This window comes from Triturus cristatus, chromosome 7, assembly GCF_964204655.1.
Source record: "Triturus cristatus chromosome 7, aTriCri1.1, whole genome shotgun sequence".
Taxonomy (NCBI): Eukaryota; Metazoa; Chordata; class Amphibia; order Caudata; family Salamandridae; genus Triturus; species Triturus cristatus.
Window position 1 is genome coordinate 1,848,380,201 of NC_140590.1, and position 21,172 is coordinate 1,848,401,372.

Here is a 21,172-nt window from a genome sequence, read left to right on the forward strand (position 1 = left end):
GAGGGTCCCGCATGAAGCGGAGGAAGACTTTCCGGAGATAGAAGACTACTACCCAACGCCTTCTCCAGGCCCTCGGAATCCCACGGGAGCTGATGAGCCACGCGTGGCGGAGAGTGCAGGAACGGGTTCTTCCACGCAAACCGGGAGAGAAGAGGTGCCACATGGAATGCAAAGCCGCCCGGACACGGTGGAGGCGGACAGTTCAGAGGACATGTTTCTCACCCCACCGGACGGGCGCAGCCAGAGCAAATACCATCTACGCCCGTGCCCGCGACCATCCCAGAGGTATCGAGACTTTGTGGCCCGCTGTCAACCACTGGAGTGATGGGAGGCTGTACCTCCACCAAAGCCAAGTAAGACTGTTCCATTGTTTTCCCTCATGAGACTCTTAGAAACTGTTAAAACTGTTGGGTCGCGCTAGGCGGCATGTTTGTTTGTTTTTCATTTCTGGGTAAAGGAGGAATGTAGTGTTGGCGCAACGGACCAAACCATTGCCCGAGGGTCCGTGTGTGTGTGTCAGGGTCACACCCCCCCTTCAGCGTAGCCGTAGTTGGGTCAGCCCGACGTCCCCACGGACGGCACGCATGTACATCAATAAAAAAGCCCAGGGCGCTGGGCGTGGCAGGCATTCCACTGACCACTAGCCTAACACACGTGTACCCTGCGATTTATTCCTAGGCCTTAGGCACGACTTTACACTGCACTCATGTGGCACTTCACTCCCCTGTCCCCCTCACTGCTCAATATTCAACTCACTCAAACAAGCCCATCAGTAATCATACATTCATTCATCCTATTCTGAACTTGCATCCGCACGTAAATTCATACGCCACCTCACTCACCCTGCAGTCACTCCTCTTGCCCTACTCTCACACTGTTGCATTGCTCACCGTGCACTCACATGGGCACTCTTGTCACCCACACAGTGCAGAGGGTTAATGTGCCTGCTACAAAGCATAGGTACCATGCAGATCACAGAAATGAGTCTGAGTAAACTATGAGTAGCGCTATAAAAAAATTAAATGTTTGTCAGAACGGTGCTATAGAGAGATGAGGTGCATTGTTGGTGAGTGCAGGTTTAGAAATTTTGGTCAGGAGGGGGTCCTTACGCCTCAAAATGTTGACAGGGGGGTCTCGGCATCCAAAAGTTTGAAGACCTCTGCCTTACAGTAACTTGCTGCGCCTTTCTTCACAGCATGACATTTGATGACGTCACATTTCCTTTATGGTTATCTTGATAAATAACTACCACGTATAGCGTGTGCTGTACAAACTGAGAAAAAGACACACCATTGATGGACAGAATGCAGGACAAATCAAAACATTACTGGTTTTGTTGCATAGAGCCTTGTGTTACCTGCAGGTCAAACGTTAAGATCTTTGTAAAATAGCTTAGTGAGTTACGCGCGACGTCCACAGGGCTCTCAGTCGCTCCCGTGGAGGTCGCGCTCGCGTGGCAGTGCGCGCTCGCCTCTGCTGCGCATGCGCACCCCTCCCCTCCCCTCTGGGACGGCAACGTGTGTCTGAATTGGCGCGCAGCGAGGCCTGGAGCAGGTGAGGCGGCCGCGTCCCTTCACGCCTCAGGGTTCGTCCGTTAGACCGCTGGGTGGGAAGCGGCTGCGTTGCACTTAGCGTGTTATCTTATCCTAACGCGGCGTTACTGTCCGCCCCCGGCCTGTGGCGTGGCCTCGGCCACCAAACGAGCCTCGTGGCGTGGCACTGCATCAGCGTTTGCGTTGGGGGCTGTCGAGCTTCGTGACACTGTTTAAATTACGAGTTTCTTGCGCCGGTGCACCAACATTATTAGCTGGCGATAGCTCATGTACTGGGTTATTACTGAGGCTGCCTTTGGGGCGCACAGCTTTTACCACCGCCTTATGGAAACAAGGTTTTGGACGTAATGTGTCACATTTGTTGTGCTGATGATCTCCTCTGTTGTTTTGTGCTACAGTGTGCTGCTTTATTTCAGTAGGATCTGTGCTACAGGGACCCAGTGAAGACCTCTGCAGCCTCTGCTGTGCATGGGGCCCATTCAAACTTGCAATGGATATGTGAGAGATGGGCGACTCTGGAGCCCCTCTCACTTTCTAAGGGGGCGGGCGGCATCATTTTGGATTAGGCCATTGATGTTGAATTGTGATTGTTCCGTGCCTGGTATTATTGTGCTTTTTGGGTAGTATCCTGTTATGTTTTATCCTTCTTTGTGTATGCCGGAAATGAGGAACAACTATTCCTTGATCACTAAACCTGGGAGCCAAGTTGTGGAATAAAGTTTGTTGGGTAACGAGGGGTGGAGGCTGATGCTCCACCTTAACATTTTTTTAAAATTGCCCAGAGACACTGGAACCAAGGACAAATGTGACAGTTAGTATTTTCTGATTTGTGTCATCGGGCACAAACAGCTTGTAGTTCAAAAATAGCTTATGGGGTTAAGCCACCTACTTCAGAGATCCTTGTCTATCGAGCCATTTCGAGATTATAATAATAAGGTTAAGATAACTTTGGTGGTTAATGCACTTGCTGAACAGATCTGTTTATAGTTAAATCACAGGTTTGATTATAAACCAGCATACATTACTAATGTACCTGTTGCAAACCGCAGCGTGTACCATGCAGTTCACTGATTTCTATTTTCTGAAACTAGTTCAGGGATTATGCTTTTTAGCCCCGATCCTTTTGTAACCTGTAGCTCACAAACCTTTTACTAAAGCACATTGTGTTATGAACATGGATTCAGGAGTGGAATGCAAACTGCAGGAACTTTTTTTTTTTTCAATCTTTGATAATTCTGAGGTTGCTAAGGACAACACCAATGACCGTGGGCCTGATGTACTAAATTTCCATTTATGAAAAGCGTTTGGAAATTTTGCACCGAATTGTGAATGGAAAGGAATTTTGCAAACCGACCTCTGCACAAATAGGTCACACATACTGGCAACAGGTCTTCACGGCGTTCGACTGCATGATTTCTATGCATGTTTCGTGGTCCCCCCTTGTGGCACTACTAGGATACACTAAACAAATTCCAGTCAAATATCGTAAATTTGTGTCCTTTGGCCTAGTTCTAGCCAAGCGACGAGTGGCTTGTAGATGGGGTCGGGGACGTGCGCCCAAATTCAATGACTTTCTTGGGGAAATGATACTATGGCAGTACCAAACATGTACATATGCTGAACTTCTCTCACGCTCCTCACGCCCTCGTGACATCTGGGGCCCACTACAGACGTACCTGCTGGAACATCCAGACAGCACTGACCATGAGTCCTGATACTCACTTTCACCATCACATAATTGACCAATCCAATACACGACATGATCTTCCCCCATATGATCCCCAGTGGGTAATAATAACCTTCTTGAACTACGCAGCATTACCTGGCAGTCCAAACGTATCACATTCCAGTATGGTAATACTATGAGACCAATTTAGAACCGAACAATTGTCCTAATTGCCTAAATATATTTGATCATAATGATACACATGCCATCTGCTCCATTTTTGTACACTTTTGCTTATTCTCTGCTGAATGTCCGCTGCATATGCTGAAACTGTAGTTGTGCAATATCGATGAAAACCTTCAATAAAAAAAATAAAAAAATCTTTAGACCAAAGACCACAAAATTTAAAAAAAACAAAAGGAAAAAACAATATTTCAGTGGCATCCCTAAACAATAAAACTCAAGCAGAATAATATTAGTCCAAACTTTCTTACTGCTAACTTGTATAACAAAGTTACATTGTATTGGCCCCTTCAGGAAGAAAAACAGGACTCTTTCACCCTCTTTTTCCATTATTTGAATGGCATTTAATTTGTGGTTGTGCAGGTGTTTTTTCAGTGTTTATATATTTTCACTGGTGAGGGCTATTCCTCTTACAGTGGGGTTTTATCAGTTATTATATAAACCTAAAACCGGACAGCCTATTCATAGGGTATTGTGCTTGCACCTGCAAACTGGTGCTTATATGTATAACATGATAAGGTTAATCTTTATCCCAACCCGTCTGATTGCGATATAACGCTGGGACATGAGCAAAAGCCCATTCTGCAGGCATATGCTGCATTAACATCTTTGCGAAAATAACGGAAAAGGTAGGTATGATTACATACTCCCCTTTTGGGACTTTCCTAACAAACTCTAGTGACCACCTCAGCCAGGAGAATGTTGTATTCATTAGTTAAATTCTGCCAGAATTTTACTTTATCAGTACGCGGTATGTCACCTTCAATTTGTGTGTCTAAATCATATACTCTATCAGGAGGGCTTAGCTGCTGATGTGGAGTTTCTACTTGTATGTAAACATTAGTCGGTCTCCCCACCTGAAACTCTTGAAGAATCTGGTGAACTATTGTGACCTTTGCTGCGCTGTCGAGCAGAGTTCTTGCTCACTTCTTGTTCCAAAGAAGAGTTCCTAGTATTTGTGCCATATTTAATGGAAATTCCAGACCCTTTCTTTTTTTGAATTGTGCTTGTTGCTCCCTCTCAGCCAAGCCCACCCCTAAGGTGTCCCGAGCTGAAGTGTCCCCGCTCCTTGGAAAATACTCTATATTTGAAGGAAAAGATTTTGCCATCAGGATTAGGGGATCTCCCCTCCCCAAAGGGAAGGTACATTCAAAGGGTGTAGTCACCCTGAAGGTAAGTAGCCCATTGTCTAGAACCTGACAATGCCTGTAACACCCCAAATTCAGTATTTAGGGGCACCAGTGAATCTTGATTCTCAGATTCCTGCAACCTACGAAGAAGGACGAAGATGATGCTGTGAAGCAAAGCCAAAGACAACTGACTTGGCCGCAGCCCTACCAGCCTCTTCCCTGCTTCAAACTCTGCAAAGAAGACGACGCCTGCCCTGTGGCCAGTGACTTCCAGAAACCCAAGGAAGTCTCTCTGCTCTTCAACGAAGACCAGATCTTCTGAGGACAGTGGCACTTTCCAGAAGAATCCAACTTCAAGGACTCCAAATCCAGCTGGAACCGCGATTCGTGGCCACTCTGAACCCGGCGTCCACGGCCGGAGTCTGAGTGGCTCATCTATCCAGTGAAGTCTCCCCAGTGATCCTGACCCCATTAGTGGCTGACTTCTCCTGGATTCAGCGAAGCCGCCTGCCGCCTCTTCATGAAGGGTCCCCACTGACCGCTACCGGCTCTAGTAAAGAAAATCCGATACTTAAAGGTACCCCTGCATCCTCAGCCCCTGATTTAGGGAAGCCCCGCCGACGGTACCCAGGCATCCACCAACTCCTCTACTTACCAACTCCTCTACTTACCTGCCCAGCTGTGGTCACCTTTGTCAAGCCTCCTGGTCCGAGCTTGCAGCCTCTTTGTGCGATCGTGTTTCCCATTTGCTTGCATTAGGCGCCCAACTCTGATTTGCACCCTGCACCTGACCGACCCAGTGCTGCTGGTGGTGTATGCTTGGTGCTGCCTTGTGGCCCCCCAGGGGCTTGGGCCCTGAAACCACGGATACTTGGCTGCAACCCGCCCCTCTCGTGGGTGACCCCAGTCTCCATTGACTAACATTGGGCCCAGTTACCTCTGCACCCAGACTTCCCAGTGTCGCTGGTGCAGTACCTACCTTAATCTGACTCGTGCCCAGTGTTGATCTAAACCCCTGAAGACTTGATGTGTAAGTCGAGCATTTACCTGTAAATGTACATAACTGCTTTCCTCCTGTAGAACTGCATTGACTTTCTTGCTTATTGCACTGGTGCTAAGTGTCTATCTTTCACATTGCTGAGTCACTGCTATTGTTGATTGACACCACAAAGTATTTTCAGTGTCACTGTAAAGTATTTTACTGCCTTTGCAAACACATTTCCACCGTACCTGAAAAGTATTGCTATTTTAAAACTGGTACTTACCTGCAACTAAGTTTATCTTGGTTTTAGAAATAAAAGTAACTTTTTTCTTTTTAACCTCTATATAAACGGCCTGGAAGTCGCATTGGTAAAGGAACAGAATGACTACCCTCGGGTAAATGGGCGCTCGATTGCCGCCCTTCTTTATGCCGACGACATGGTGCTAATGTCACGGACACAGTTAGGTTTACAAAAGGTCTTAAATGGTTTTACCGATTTTATGATTAATTTAGGACTCCAGGTGAATACTTCTAAGATGTTCGTTATGAGATGTGTCAGAGGGAGTCAGAAATGTCGGGATATGTTCATGAATGGCAAAGGAATAGAGGCAGCTAAGACATTTTCGTATTTAGGAATATTATTTCACGAGGATGACTTGTGGACCCAGGCCATCTAATCAAAAAAGTTAGCCTTCCTACGAACTATTACCGCACTTGCCCAGTTCTCGAAGAAACTAGGGAGAAAACCCCTGGTGGATATATCAGGCAAAAAGTATTCCAACGGCGTTGTATGGAGCAGGGGTGTGGGTCTGGCAAATACTCAATCACTCCAGATTGTGGAAAACAATTTCCTAAGGTACTTAGTATCAGCACCTAGAAGTATCATTTGTTTGTTACGCTGAACTGGGTTTATCACACTTGTCAGATCCTATACAGCTTGAGCCTGGTCTTCTATGGCATCGGGTATGGACCAAGGAGGAGACTAAATTAAATAGAGATATCTTAACTGATATTTTGAAGATGGAAAAGGTTTTAACGATTCCTTGGGTCAGATACGTCCGTGATTTCATGCAGAATCTAGGCCACCCAGAGTACTTTACTGAACCAACCACCATGCGAGAGGTTCGCAGAAAGATCTAAAAAAGGAATGTTTGATGATGTTGGATATGTCACAACTGACTACAGAGATTCTGAAACCCACCGTATTAAAAAATCAACTTATTTTAAGTGTTTTTAGTATTCAGCCATATTTAGAAATTGCTCCTGGAGGCTATGATAGATTTCTAATAACAAGATTCAGGTTGGGAATATTGCATAGAATTGTAAGTTTTCTCACTATTAATGATTGGTCACGAACAATGATTCTGTGCCCCTGTGATAATTCTTCCAAACAATCTACCATCCATGTCGCTCTTTTTTGTAGATTTTACTGTCACATAAGGAAAGTGGATTCTCCCTATCCTGAAATCTATGGGGATTAGACAGTGCCGTCCAGCGTTCATTGCTTTACAAACTTTGGATAACATGCACGTAATGTGGAGAGTAGCAATGTTTTTTTAAAAAGTAGTTAGTCTCAGAAAATCTATCGTCATCTAATTGATTCACGCATCACTTTTTTTTCTTTGGCATGTTTTTTAATGCACCCCACGTGCTATGATTCTATTCTGTTTTAATCTAATTTTTAATTCTGATGGACATCAATAACTTATTTTAAGCTTGGGCAGAATCATGAATTAAACTTGTAAATATAAGATATCTATTAAAACTATGTTTTTATGTGCTGCTTTTATGATAGTATTGTACAACAATCGAATAAAGCTGCTCTTTGACTTTGAGTGAGTAGGTGTATGAGTACTGGTATGGGTCTAAGAATGGGCATGTGAGCGGTTGGGCAGGTGTGTGAATGGGCGTACAAGAGGTTTTATGGGGGTGTGAGTGAGTGTTTCTGTGGATGATGTCATCAATGATTTCATTTGAGACATTATCAGTGATGTCGGCAGTGATGTCACTGATCATGTCATGAGTGATGTAAAATGTGAGATCCTATGCAGTGCATTGCGGGGAGAAATTTAGAGTTCGCTCAGGTACCTATTACTGCTGAATTTCCCTGGTTTTGTTCGAGTGAAGTCTGAGCCTAACTATAACGTCTCTGTAACCTTTGTTTTTTCCAGTGAAAAAAAAAATATATATACAAAAAAAAAAAAAAATATATATATATACATATAGATATATAATATATATATATTTATGTATTTATATAAAATTCACCAGTTATAGTAATTTCAAGTTACTATAACTAGTGTCCTCTCCATGCACTGCTTATGGCTTTGCATATTACATCACTATGACATCATTGAGAACATCACTGATGACAGCTGAAATTACATTATTGATGAGAATACACTGCATGGCAGGGAGTGAGTTATAGTTACTTAAAATAAATATAAGAGGTGAATTTTAGTGGGTTTTTTCAGTTTTAAATGTTACGTTTAAATTGACACTTTTACCTAACTATAGCATTGCTTTAACTTTTGTTTTCTCAGTGAATTTCTTACTTAAAAAAAAAACGTAAAGTAACATTATTAACATACCTAACTAGTATTTCACTTGATTGGTACATGTAAGTTATTCATCACTTGGACGCCACTACTTTATACATAAGGTGGTTACTTGATGGCTTGCTCTTTTTTTTATTCTGTCTTTGTGTGATTAGATTTTGACCTTTTTGAAGTACATAATTCCAACTTTGCTGGTTATCAGTTGCATAGACCTGCAATTTGAAGGGTTACACAGTTTGGATAGTAAAAGCAGTTCCTATATGACCGGTTTGAGACTGAGTCTAATTTGATGTGAGAGCTCAGTACATAGTGTGAGGAGAAGGTCTGTAGTTAATGTCACATCTGTTTATTTTGTCTAGCTCTTATCAGCCCATGATACTTGTGGCCTTGTATGTTCTTTGACTCCAGAGTTATAATTTTGACCTAATGCTATCCACTTTCAGTCTTTCTAGGAGAGCTTTCTTAGCCACAATGGTGAAGGTTGGAATCAATGGGTGAGTATGTATTACTGAAAGTATCTGTTATACAGCCAAACCAGTATTTGTTGTGCTTTTCTATGACTGTTTTTCTCCTTACCATCACTACTCTATCTTTGGGGATAACATTTTATTGATTTTGTCAGTTGCACATACAGGGTTATATTTGTAGCAGCAGCAACATAAAGCACTTTTCTGAATAACGTATAACAAATTACATTCCTTGGTTCAACACTCCCTTAAGTTCTTTCCGTCGGATTGCCAGATCCGCCAGTGGGAATGTACATAGGGACCCTCTGTACCTATTCCACGCTTTCCATTTCTTTTCCCACTTCCTAGGGCATCCCCGAATTATGAAGACTTCCTTTTCAGGTACCATACATCTGTCTAATTCCTGTACCCATGTCCGTATGGATGGCACCCCTGTAGCCCCCCAGTGGCGCGCTATTTCCCGCTTGACCAGGCTTAAAGCCCAGCGTCACCATCTGCTGCTCTATTTCCGTGAGGTCTGTATCCTCCCATATGTTCAGTAGGCCCACCTGAGGCGTGAGGGTCAGAGTTTTCCCCAGTGCGGTTTGGAGCTTAGTTGTAGCCCCCTCCCATATCGATCGAATCGCGGGACATTCCCATATTGTGTGATAGAAAGTGGCCTCCTGGTGACACCCTCGAATACATAGTGAGTCCTCCCTAGCCCCCATACGCGCAAGAACCACCCCCGTGATATAGGCCCTATGCAGGACTTTTAGTTGGATCAGTCGGTATCGGAGGGTGATCGCAGCCCCCCTGGGAGACATCAAAGCCTCCCTCCAGTCTTCTTCCTCAATGGGTCCTATGTCGTGTTGCCACTTCTCCCGAAGCGCCTCAAATGTATCGGGGAGGTTGTTACATAGCTTTTTGTACGTCAGGGATATGGCCTTCGAGTGCAGTTGCCCATCTAATAGTCTGTCCTCTAGAGGTGATGAGTCAGGGATATCTTGTGGGTTCGTGAATGCTGTCTGAAGGGCATGCCAAACCTGAAGGTAGCGAAATAGTTCACCTTGCGCCATGTGGTAGGTTGCCTTCAGTTCCTCAAAGCTAAGGACGGCTCCTTTCTTTATCAAGTCTCCGACCTTTGAGATGCCGATTAGGTCCCATTTGTCGAACCCTGGTTGAAAACACAGTAAACCAAGTCTTTGGGCCTGCCACAGCGGTGTCACCTTTGTAAGGACGTTTGCCCACCCTAGTCGAGAATTCGCTCGGCGCCAGTTGTCAATTGTATGGGACATGGGGCCTATATATGCATGTTTTTTCCCCTTGGAGTAAAGCGCTCCCAAATAGTCCGCACGGCCCGTCTGATATTTATCGAGCCCGAATGCTGGGTCGTCAGGGGGGTGATACAGCCGGTTATTTATAATCACCAACTGTGAGGCCCAATAGTAGAGTTTCAGGTCTGGCAAGGCTATGCCCCCGTCGTCCCACCCTTTGGTGAGTTTTTTCAGCGATATCCGGGGGCGCCTCCGTTCCATAGTAGCGAACGAACCTCACCCTCTACCGCTGTAAAGTAGGTATCCGGAACCTTATTGGGGCAGTTTTGGAGGATGTATAGGAATCGCTGGAGTGCAAGCATCTTAAAAAGGGCGGCTCGACCCGCCAGGGAGAGCGGCAGTGTCCGCCAGTGTTCAACATCGGATCTCAGTCGGGTCAGCGGGGGGGCCAGGTTGCGGCTGTAGAACAGGGCCGGATCTGCAGTAACATACACTCCCAAGTATCGAAACCCCTCCTCAGCCACCTCTAATCTGCAGGCGGTGGGGAGCATATACAGTTTAGATTTGGTCCAGTTAATCGCGTATCCAGAGTATTTACCAAAGTTAGTGAATATATCTAGAACTGCCCTGATGGACCGGTATGGGGAGGCAAGATAAAGGAGGATATCATCTGCGCATAGTGATATTTTATCCTCCAGATCTGGCGCCCATTTCAACCCTTTTACCATCGCATCTCGTCGAATCCATGCCGCCAATGGTTCAAGCATAATGGAGAATAGTAACGGCGACAATGGGCAGCCCTGTTGGGTGCCTCTCCTTAACTGAAAGGCTCGGACTACTCTATCTTTGACTGTAGCCGTAACATTGCATGTTTCTCACTGTGAAATGTCAGTTGTTGTATTGTTCAAACAATATGATAGCTTTGTAAAATAATTTGTATTCACTTACGGTTAAACAGTCCAGTAAGAACAGATTTTTTTACAATTCAGTATGTTTTCATCCAGTCTAGATAATCTCACTTCTCTAACAGTTTTAGGTGTCAGGTATAAAAAAGTTTGTAGTGTGAATTAGTTTCAACACAGCCTGGATAGCAAATACTTTGTTGATGTGTTAAGATGCTGCCATCACCTTGTTGTCCTGATGAAGACTGTCTACTCAATTGATTGTCAGGTTCGAAATATCAACATACTTGATTTATTGGCTGGACTTTTATAGTGTTAGCAAAAAGCCTAAACCAATATTTTTCTCAGCGCTTATAAGAGAACTGTTAATACAGCCAATATTTTGTTTTCCTTTCCTATTGTTCAGCTGTGCATAGTTTACTAATTACGTGCACTGCACCCTCACATGGAGCACCTACTTGTTTAGTTCAAATTTATTGTGCAAATATAAGTACGAGTCTGTATATTTTCATTAGTTCATTACACAGAAATATGTGTTTTTAGAGGTTTACTACAAGTGTTCCCACCTCTTAAAATAACTGAATTCATTGGAGAAGCAACTCAATCCTGTCATCTTTTTCACAAAGATACTTGTGCTCTGTGCTGACCTTATGTGGATTGATCTATATCCCCATTCTCTCAGTCAGCCCCTGCAACTTTACCTCTATGGGTTAGACCGCCCGCACTGTTCCCTTTTGTAGGTATGTAGCACGGAAATCAATTTAAACATGTCTCTCTGCCTGGAGAGTATCCAAGGAGGCGAAGAATGTAGAAATTTTTACTGAGGTCCATCCTGGTCCTCAGCAATCCTTTAACATGCTTTCTAAATTTGGCCTCATAGCCTCCCCAAAATGGGGCATCTGACCCTTGGGGCTCTCCAACCTTGTTCTTGTGGAGTTGTGGCTGTGGCGCTAGCCAAACATTAAGCAGCTCTAATCCATAGTCTGTCGCAAGGCGACATCATAAAAGAACTTTGAAGACAGGATTAAGGACACAGTAGGGCATGCGAGAGAAAATCATCTGCAGTTAATCAGTTTCCCAGTAAGAATTTAAGGCAATGGGCCGCTAACCTTGAAAAATTCTTTAAACTGGATCACAAGCTTCATTCTGATTTTTGTCTCTCTTCCTTTCTTACTTGCAATGTGGCGGGCACACAGTGCTTTGGTTAAGAGACCCTTCCCAAGTGAATTCTGCTTCCCGATGATTGCTAAGGTCCTCACTTACAAGGACTGAAACTCATTCTGAAAGTGCATAATCTCTGCTACCGATCCAATGTGAATCTCATCACTTGATATTTTCTGATTACACAAGAATGGAACACCGCCAAGGGACATTCTTTTACGAGGTCAAAGAGAAGCTTTGTTCAGTGAACCTCCCCTACATGTTGCTGTACGGAGTCAACCTCAAAGTTCTCTTCCAGTTCGAGATCCTTCTTGATTGAGACACCAGAAGCTGCTTAGTATTGTGTGTAGTTGAGAAAATACATTAGATCGAAACCTAGAGATCCTCAGTAACATTTATGAAACACAGTAGGTATGTTATCATATTTGGCTGTATAGAAGATAAATCTCTCAAGTGCCTGAATTTTTGTGTTTCACCTCCAGTTATGGCCTACTTTCTCTCATTCCTGAGTACAATGCTTATAGAAGCCCCTCCTGGTATCATTATAGTAAGAGGATTTCATTGGGCTCATGTAATGGGAACTAGACAGACAAAACAACACTAAGCTGACCAACTGAACTGGCCACACCCACGGTTTGACTTAATTTAACTAATGTGTGCCAAGCCTTTATCCCATGACCAGAGCCTTGTCATTTTACTCAAATGTTCACAGTTCCTTTTTCTAGGTTTTAATATATCTTTCTTTCCCTAGCCGACGTTCACCTCTCCCACTACTCTCAAAATTATATTACACTAGGGCGCGCTAATACCCATAATTGAGATCTGTGGTGATAGATCACTATTTCTCCGGCCATCATTCCAAAAAATCCGACTCCTATTTTTCAACAATACAGGCTCTGTACAATCCTTGATCACCCTCTCGGAGACCTTCATACCTATTCTTCATGGCCACTCTTAATGTTATATCTCTTGGATTAGCAAAAACAGAAAAGAAGCAGTGGCACTCTTTGAGTCTTTGCTCCTGGACCTGGAAATTAAAAATAGGCACAGCGAAGAACGTGAGCTTGCTGCTAGGAAAGGTGCTAGAATTAGGCTGAAGCTGCACCCAGCCGATAAAGTCAGGAGACTGTGCCTGCTTTATGAACATGGACACAAGACAGGGAAACTTCTTTATTGGTTGTCCAAAAGGGTCAACCCGTGTATGCACGTGGGTGAGGTCAGATACCCATCTATGGAAATCTGAACTGAATAGCAAGATGTGTTTGCCTAGCTCTACAGCTGCTGAGATAGCCCTGAATGCATGCTGAGATCTTGAATATCTACTTTAACAGCATTTCCATTCCACGCCTGCCTAGGGAAGAGAGACAGACGATCAACCTTGAGATCACAGAAGAAGACTGGTGAAGTTTCTTCATCACATCTCCTCATAATTAACCCCAAACCTGACCCGTATATTTCTTCTGGCTGCTGAGAAGGGAAATCTTTCTGCCTCATTAAGGTAGGCTAGCATTACTATACTTTTGAAGCCAGATAAGCCAGTTGACCAGTGTTCATCCTACAAGCCTGTCTCCCTAATCTACACAGGCAAAAGGTTTTATCCAAGGTAGTGGCTAGTAAGTTGCTCTGTCACATTTGCTTTCTTGTTCAGGTGGATCAAGATGGTTTCAAGCATAGTAGACCCACAGGACATTAGCTTAGATGCCAGGATAAAGGCCCTCTATCTTTCGTACTAGTAGATTTCAGAAAAATGTGTTTGACTCTGCCAGGTCTACTTGCTTACAGTCCTTACTAAATTGGGCTTTGGTCGATGTTTTTTTAAGGCAGTACCTAAAGGCCAATTTATTGCAGAAGCTGCAAAGCTCAACTAGATGAGAGAGGCACTGACAAATCAACTTAGAGCAGAACTCGAGGTGGTAGAAAAAAAGGATAAAGCAACACAGTCGCAAAAACTTTGGTCAATGGTCTTTACAGTTAGTGGAGAATGAGAAACCTAAATGCAGAAAACCTCCCCAACATACTAAAAAGTTAAACACAAAGGACACTATTCACACAGAAAAGCTTTGACCAAAAGTCTCCGTTTACAACTTTCAGTATTCGCAAGGGTAAACTTAGATCAAAGTCTAAGTTTGCGACTTTCGATATTCACAATGATAAACTTTGATCAAAAGTCTAAGTTTACAACTTTCGGTATTCACAAGGGTAACCTTAGATCAAAGTCTAAGTTTACGACTTTCGGTATTCACAAAGGTCAGTTACGAGTAGTATCTTTACATGTGCACTCTGGGCGGAATCTCCGGTCATTAGACGCTAAAAAAGCCTTTGACAGGTTTGACTGAGCCTTTCTGGAAGATACAATGAGAAGGATGGACATCCACTGCCCCAATACGAGTAAGCGAAAGGCTCACCAACAAATTGGCAGAGATGGTACTCCATCACTCTCATCAATGATGATGGAGTATCCTTTCCGCCAAACCGAAGATTTGGGTGCCTATTTTACTTCAGATGGGTCTTAAGTATGAAAGCAATGGAGACTTCTTTGTTTCTGTCGTTGATATATGCCTCCAACGGCCCGTTGGAGGCTTGCCCGTCAGAGGATTGCACATTTAACCACCCGCCCAATTTAGAGTGAATGGCCAGAAGGCCAGTTTTTGCTCTCTCTTACTGCTGCGCAAAACCTGGGGATAAGGGACACTGAAAATGTTTAAGTGATCCTCCCTCCGTGTCTGGGGAGAAAACTGCCAGCGTGTGGATTGCTTCAGTATTTGTTAATTCAAAAACAACAAGCATTTGCAATCCAAAAGGTCTTGCCTTTGCGAGAGTTTGAGCTATTGGCATTGTAAATGACAATGCCTTTTATTTATGTGTTTTGAAAACCTGCAAGCGGTGCGTAAACACACACTTTGTACTTATAGTTGTTGCTTACGAGAAGCAAGGCTGGCAATAACTGCGCCTCTTTTACTGCCAGCTATTAGTACAAACTGCGTGTTTACGGACCGCTTACAGGTTTTCAAAACACATAAATGAAAAGCATTGTCATTTACAATGACAGTAGCTCAAACTCTCACAAAGGCAAGACCTATTGCATTGCAAATGCTTGTTAATACTTATATATCACCCCTTAGGTTGGCTATAACTGTTCACTGGGCAAGGTACATAGTATTAAAAAGTAGGACATATGTTTTACAGTTGTTGTTTCTCTGTATCAGGGGAATTTAAGAGCCCATTTAAGAAAACGAGCACCAAAATGGCAAAAAGAAGCCTGGGACACTATGAGCGACCTAGAATAGGCAAATTTAAGCACCTATTAGGGATACAAGTACCATAATGCAAAGAAAACAACCTAGATGAATGAGTTCCTCTCTCATTGAGATATGAAAACGTAAGAAGAGCCCGTTCAGGATAACAAGTGCTTAATGCAAAGAAGAAACCTGGACTTGAGGACTTACACAAGCAAGGCCAGGGGAAACGTGAGAAGCATGCTTTACAATGGAATCTGGCATTTACAGGAAAGGTTTTTAAACACCTGGGGGCGGGTTGTACGCAAAATGACACCCCCTTTCAATCAAACATTGCCTAAACACAGGAAATTAAATAAAATTGATCAAAAAGACTCCGTGTAAGAACAAAGAAGGGATGAACAGAGCAAAGATAAGATACATAGGATGTTGCACCAACTTCAGCAATTGCTGATGCATTACAAAGGGAATGTGTGCGCTGCTCTGTCGACAGGGCTTTATTTTGTTGAATAACTACTGGCTGCTATCGCTAAGCCATTTGGTCACCTATCCAAACAAAGTACTACTGCCCATCATGTCTGAGTTTAGCACAACCCCGGGCATCTTAATAATAACTAAACTAGAAGGCCTCGTGGCTTGCCTGTGCTGTTCACCGCCACTCACCTGGAAGAGAGGAACTTCGAGGCTGCCATGGCCTCTTTGTGGTGGAGCTGACATTTGCCACTTAGAGCAGTACTCAGAAGGCCTCTTATCCTCCCTGTAGCGGTCCCTGTCTCTGGCCTGAAAGAGAAGCACTTAGAAGGCCTCAGTGCTGCTCACCGCCACTCACCTGAAAGAGCAGCACCTTGAAGGGGCTTCGGTTCATGAGCAGCTCGTGGCGCTCCTCCAGGCGGGTGACCTGCCCGCTGCGCACCACAGCGTGGTGCCGGGCCTCCTTCATGTCGGCGCTGAGGTGCAGGGAGCGGTCCATCAGCTTGCTGACCATGTTGCTGGTGGAGGTGTGCTCCTTGGAGAGCCGGCTCACATGGCCCTGCATCCTCTTCATCGAGTTCTCCATGCCCGTCTGCCACTGGGCCATGCGCAGCTGCTTCTGCTGCACCGAGTCCAGCATGCTGACCAGCTTCTCCAGCAGGGTCAGCACGTTCACCTGGGCCCCCTGATTGCTGGGGGTCGCGTCGGGCCCCTGGGACTGAGGCTCCTCCGGACTGAGACCCGGAGTCACCAGGTCGGGGGATTCAAAGCTGTACCTCGGCTCGGGGTTGATGCTTCTCCAGGAGTCCGGGATGGCGGCTTCTGCCATGGGGTTGGTGGATACTGTGCGCGCCGAGGCAGGCTCTAGGAGCTGTCAGACTTGTGCTGGAGTTGAGGGAAGACGTCTGACTGCTAGAGCCCAGAGAAGAGGCCGACTCCTGAAGGGTCCGTCCACGCCCAAAGTTTTCCAGCTCCTCCCAGGCCTTGATTTGTTGGATTCACTTCTGTTCCACTGTGTGTCGAGGGCAGAAGGAGTAAGGCGCGCACTGTGAAAACCCCTCCCTGCAGGTAGACGCATTCCTGCACCCCTGGCACGGCTCCACCAGCGCTGCCTCACCCCGCAGGAGGTGGGAGTGAGGAAACCTCACAAGGGCATTCCAGCAGTATTCCTTCCAGCGGCGATAATTCCTTCCCGGGGTCTCCCACTCCCTGCCCCACCCTCACCCAAAGTGTCATGGAGCATTCTTCATGGAAAAACGTGCACAGCAACCCCGGCCCCTCAGCTACAAGTGATGTGTAACGTGCTAGCGATGTGAGCTCTCAGGCCCCGCTGTAATGTATAGATAATAACAATATGCAGGGCCGCATTCTATCGGTGCCTGGGCATAAGCACGGGTACCACACACCCCCTGAAAGCCCAGTGTACGGCAGAGGTGACATGCAGCGCTTCCTCCTCTCAACTCTCGGCTTCGAGGAATAGCTAGCATACCCCCGCACTCCGCCTCTCGGAGGTTCGGAAATCTTTCTTTATGGATAAACCGAGAACACAACCCCTGCCCTGCGCGCACAAGTACATCAACTATCAGTGAATCAAGCAATGCGTATAGGTCCTCTGAGCCTGCGCAATGCACAGCATGTAGGCAGCCGCTCAACATCTGGGTGCAATGTACAGACACTTCACGGCCCAGCGCTGTCCGAAGCCCCTGAGTGCTCTGCCAGCCAAGTCTTTGAAGCGCCCTGTCCAGATATCACGTGTGATCTGGGCCGGAATATGGCGTACTGACGCTGCACCGCCCACTCATCTGCAGTGCCCTGTTATAAAATATGCAGCCTCTGAGACCTCCCAGTCTCCACCTATGAATGCACACATCTTTAAGAGTTTAGACTCCAAACTCGACTTCATGCGGGACCAGGCAGGGCTTTCTCCCAACAGGCAGCTGTGCTACTCGTGAGCCCAAATTGGACCTGCAAATAAGAGAATAGTTGCCGCTTTGAATATAGGGGTCCCCTAGACCCATGTAACCGCTGACAAGCGCTTGTAACCAAGTGCGCCAGCAGAGTTCGCGTACTGCCTAGCAACCCTCTACCCCCCGCCCCACCCCGCTGCCAGACTCCGGCAGAGTCAAATTCTCAAGGAGGGGAGATTTCTTTTACCTAGGTGCGACTAGAAGATGGCGAGGTCGTTTAAAGACAAGCACGGTCCGCTTTCACTTTCGTCCGTCACGACAGCTTTCTTGACTTTATGGGGCCATGTGTTTGAAACACATGGCCCCATAAAGATAAGAAACCTTTCGAGATGCACGGAAGGCAGACGAACCCGTCCAAGTGGGACGGTTCAAAAAGCCAAACGTGGACGTCATGAACAGCTCTTTTCCAATGGCTGGCCACCGTTTAGCATAAACGGTGACGCCGGACAACGGAAAAGAGGGACGGGGCTTAAAGCCTGTTACTGAAAATACTCCAGAACGTTAAATCTCGCCAGCGAGACAGCGCACGTGCGCAGCCCACGCCAACCGAGACCTAAAAACCTACTTTTGGATTTTTTTTCATTTATTTAGAAAAGATAAAATAAACTAATTGACAGGTACTGCCTTAAGTGAGATTCCTGTCGACGACTATAGAGATGTCTGCTAGACATCTCTAGTAAGTCAATCTGAGGGAGTACAATCTGCACTCTGACCTCTAAATCAGGCCGTATGTTCTTATCATTAAGGGAACTCAGCAGAGAATCCCTCTCTCTCCTCCATTATTTGCACTGTCTCTGTACCCTGGGTGCGGAAAATTAGAGCAAATCAAGAATGGAATCTAGCTAGGCCTGTTGAGTTTAAACTAGCCATGTCTGTTGATGATGTTCTGGTCCCTGCCTCAGTACCTTGGAGTTTGTTGCCTTTCCTGATAACAGAGCTGCAAGTCTACAAGAGTATCAGGATATAGAATTATTGCCACGAAGTCTGAAGACCTCAACATTTCGTTAAGAACAGCAGAGATAAAAACAAATCTGCAACAAATGATGCATTTCAGGTGGTCGCACACTACTATTGAATACCAAGGAACAGAGTTAATAGAAACCAAAAATTGGAAGCGCCTGGTGTTGGCTTGGGCATATTACAGCTTACAAAATGATGATTCTTTTAAATAAACTGTAGCTCTTATGCTCAGAGTATATATAGTTGAGAAAAAGGACAAGGGAACCCAACTCACTAAGGAACCTGGGTGGGTAAATTATTGTCAGAAACAATGGTTCCTCCTGTGGAATAATAGGATCAATATAGGTGCAAGGTGCACAATCGCAATGGAAGGGTTAAAATGATGTCAGTGGGCGAAGAAACCACATACACCTATGCTTTTATTTTGATACAATCATATTTTATATTTTACAAACAAAATTCTATATACAATGAAAAAGAAAAATGTGCACAGTGTCCCCAGTGAGAAACAGGAACCTAAAATATTGGTGACATAATTGTGACAGTATTGTACAAGGTTTCCAAGGTATTCAAAAAAGTCGACCAGAAACATCAAATCCCCAGTGGCTGTACACTTTAATAGCACACAACAGAACATCAGTCAATTACGTTTTTGTGTCCTGGAACAAATTCCTGTAATCAGTGGACGTGACAATTCCAAATATCTCTTACAAAGAGAAGTACATTGGATCAATTTTCTCAACTCAGTAAATCCTAAGGGACTCAATGAAAGGATTGTTTTTTGTGAACTGTGTATCTTGTATAAACCATGTAACATTTTTCAGAAGCATGAAGTAGTAAATGTCATACCTACAGGAGTTAATGCCATTTGTATCCTAATGAACCCAAAGATAAGACTATGTACAATTGACCCATGTGGAAACCATGTTGGTTGAACTTTTCTAATGCACGCGTTTTATCTTATAGTCTTAAGAAATTATTTTTACATTCACCTAGTTAAATTCCTTATGACATGGTCAATATCGGTTTGAGTGTTATTACTAGTATTCCACATATCCTTTTACTTTAGGCATCGGCCTACAGGGTACATTTTTCATCACTTTTCATGCACCCAGGTTCGTTCTATAAGTAATAAATTTTCGCAGTTCACTCACGAACGCACAAGGTAGACTTTTTCTTCTTCCTCTATTTCAATTGTAGTTTTTTTAAGACACTTTTTTTCGTTCAGATCATCGGTTCGAAATCTGTTTATAACTTTGGGTAGTTGAAGACAATAGAGATCTTTTCATTTACGCTAATCTAATTTTCTAAGATACAAACTTTCAGACAACATTCTTTTCAGTTGCTGGAAATCGCAACAGTAACTCTTGAATGTATGACGTTACAATGCATACATTTACAACGTATGCCTTAACAACGCAGTTTTTACATCGCAACATACTTTACAACGCATACATTTACATTGCATGCGATTACAACAAATTTTTTAAAACTACATTTACAATGCATACCGTTACAACACATACCATTACATTGCATTTAAGGTAAGTGTTGGATAGTGTAGGGGTACAAATTACTATTCTAACTCCAGGGGGTGCAACAGTACGGTAAGTGTTGGATAGTAGGGGTAAAAATTGCTATTCTAACTCTAGGGGGTGCAACAGGAGGGTAAGCCTGGATAGTGTAGGGGTACTATGCATTGTAATGGTATGCGTTGTAATGACATGCGATGTAATGCCTGCGTTGTAGTGACATGCAATGTAATGGCTGCGTTGTAGTGACATGCGTTGTAAAGGATGTTGCGATGTAATATAATGACTGAGTTGTAAATGTAGTGCGATGTAATGACTGCGTTGTAAAGGTTGTTTCCCGTAACTCTTCCATGGATTTAGCAAGGTACCAATCTCATTGGCTCACGGACTCTACCGGGCCTTTAAACTTCAAACCACTAAACTAGGTCACAGCAGTCTGAACGGAACACGCAAATGTTTGGATTCGCCCTCATGCCGGTAAGATATTTTGTATCAGACTCAGCTACACGTCTTTTGTCAGAGTAAATTACCCCATAAACTCGGGTTAATCTTCTTCTTCTTCTTTAATGCAGTAAATTGTACGAAGCCAATGTTATTGTCTACGAAGCTAAACCGGCCGTTCACATTTTAATGCACATTAGCTTGGTTCTACATATGAGCCGACTCAAGTAAGCTTTTTTTGCAAGCATAAGAATGAAAATAACATAAGGAACTAATGATCATAATGAAGAAATTATGAACCTACAACATTATTGACAAATAAATTGAATTGTGAAACAAACTTTATTGACAAGACCGTGATTATTTGAATACAGTGCTTTTGAGTGCGAGTGGGGGACTCCCCTCAACCTTGAGGATCGCGCTGTTAACTTTGGATAAGAATGGACTTAGGCATTTCAAGGTCATATCTATTAAGGCTGATATGTCCACACATGGGATATAGTGCACCCTGCCTTCGGACTGTAAGGCTTGCTTTAGGGTTGGCTTACCTATAATTTCATGCTGTGTCTGTAAGCATGGCATACAGTGCTGTATACATTGTCAACTCTTTGGTTTTGTCTGCATCAAGACACGTAGTCGGTAATGGCAGT

At 44.3% G+C, this 21,172-nt stretch overlaps 1 protein-coding gene and 1 pseudogene across 4 annotated transcripts in view; one reads left to right on the forward strand and one right to left on the reverse strand.

Annotated features, from left to right (window-relative positions):
* Positions 1-1,525: 1,525 nt before the first annotated feature.
* Positions 1,526-21,172, forward strand: part of LOC146813428 (glyceraldehyde-3-phosphate dehydrogenase-like) — a 516,507-nt gene continuing 496,860 nt past the window's right edge. For 2 of the 4 annotated variants that reach the window (XM_085620195.1, XM_085620194.1), the window contains exons 1-2: positions 1,526-1,554; positions 8,576-8,626. In XM_085620195.1, the coding sequence (XP_085476321.1) occupies positions 8,604-8,626 (23 nt within the window). In that variant the 5' untranslated portion in view covers positions 1,526-1,554; positions 8,576-8,603. The remainder of the gene's footprint in view (positions 1,555-8,575; positions 8,627-21,172) is intronic. The other 2 variants (XM_085620193.1, XM_085620196.1) reach the window with 2 other exon arrangements.
* Positions 15,957-16,700, reverse strand: LOC146813429 (caveolae-associated protein 1-like; annotated as a pseudogene).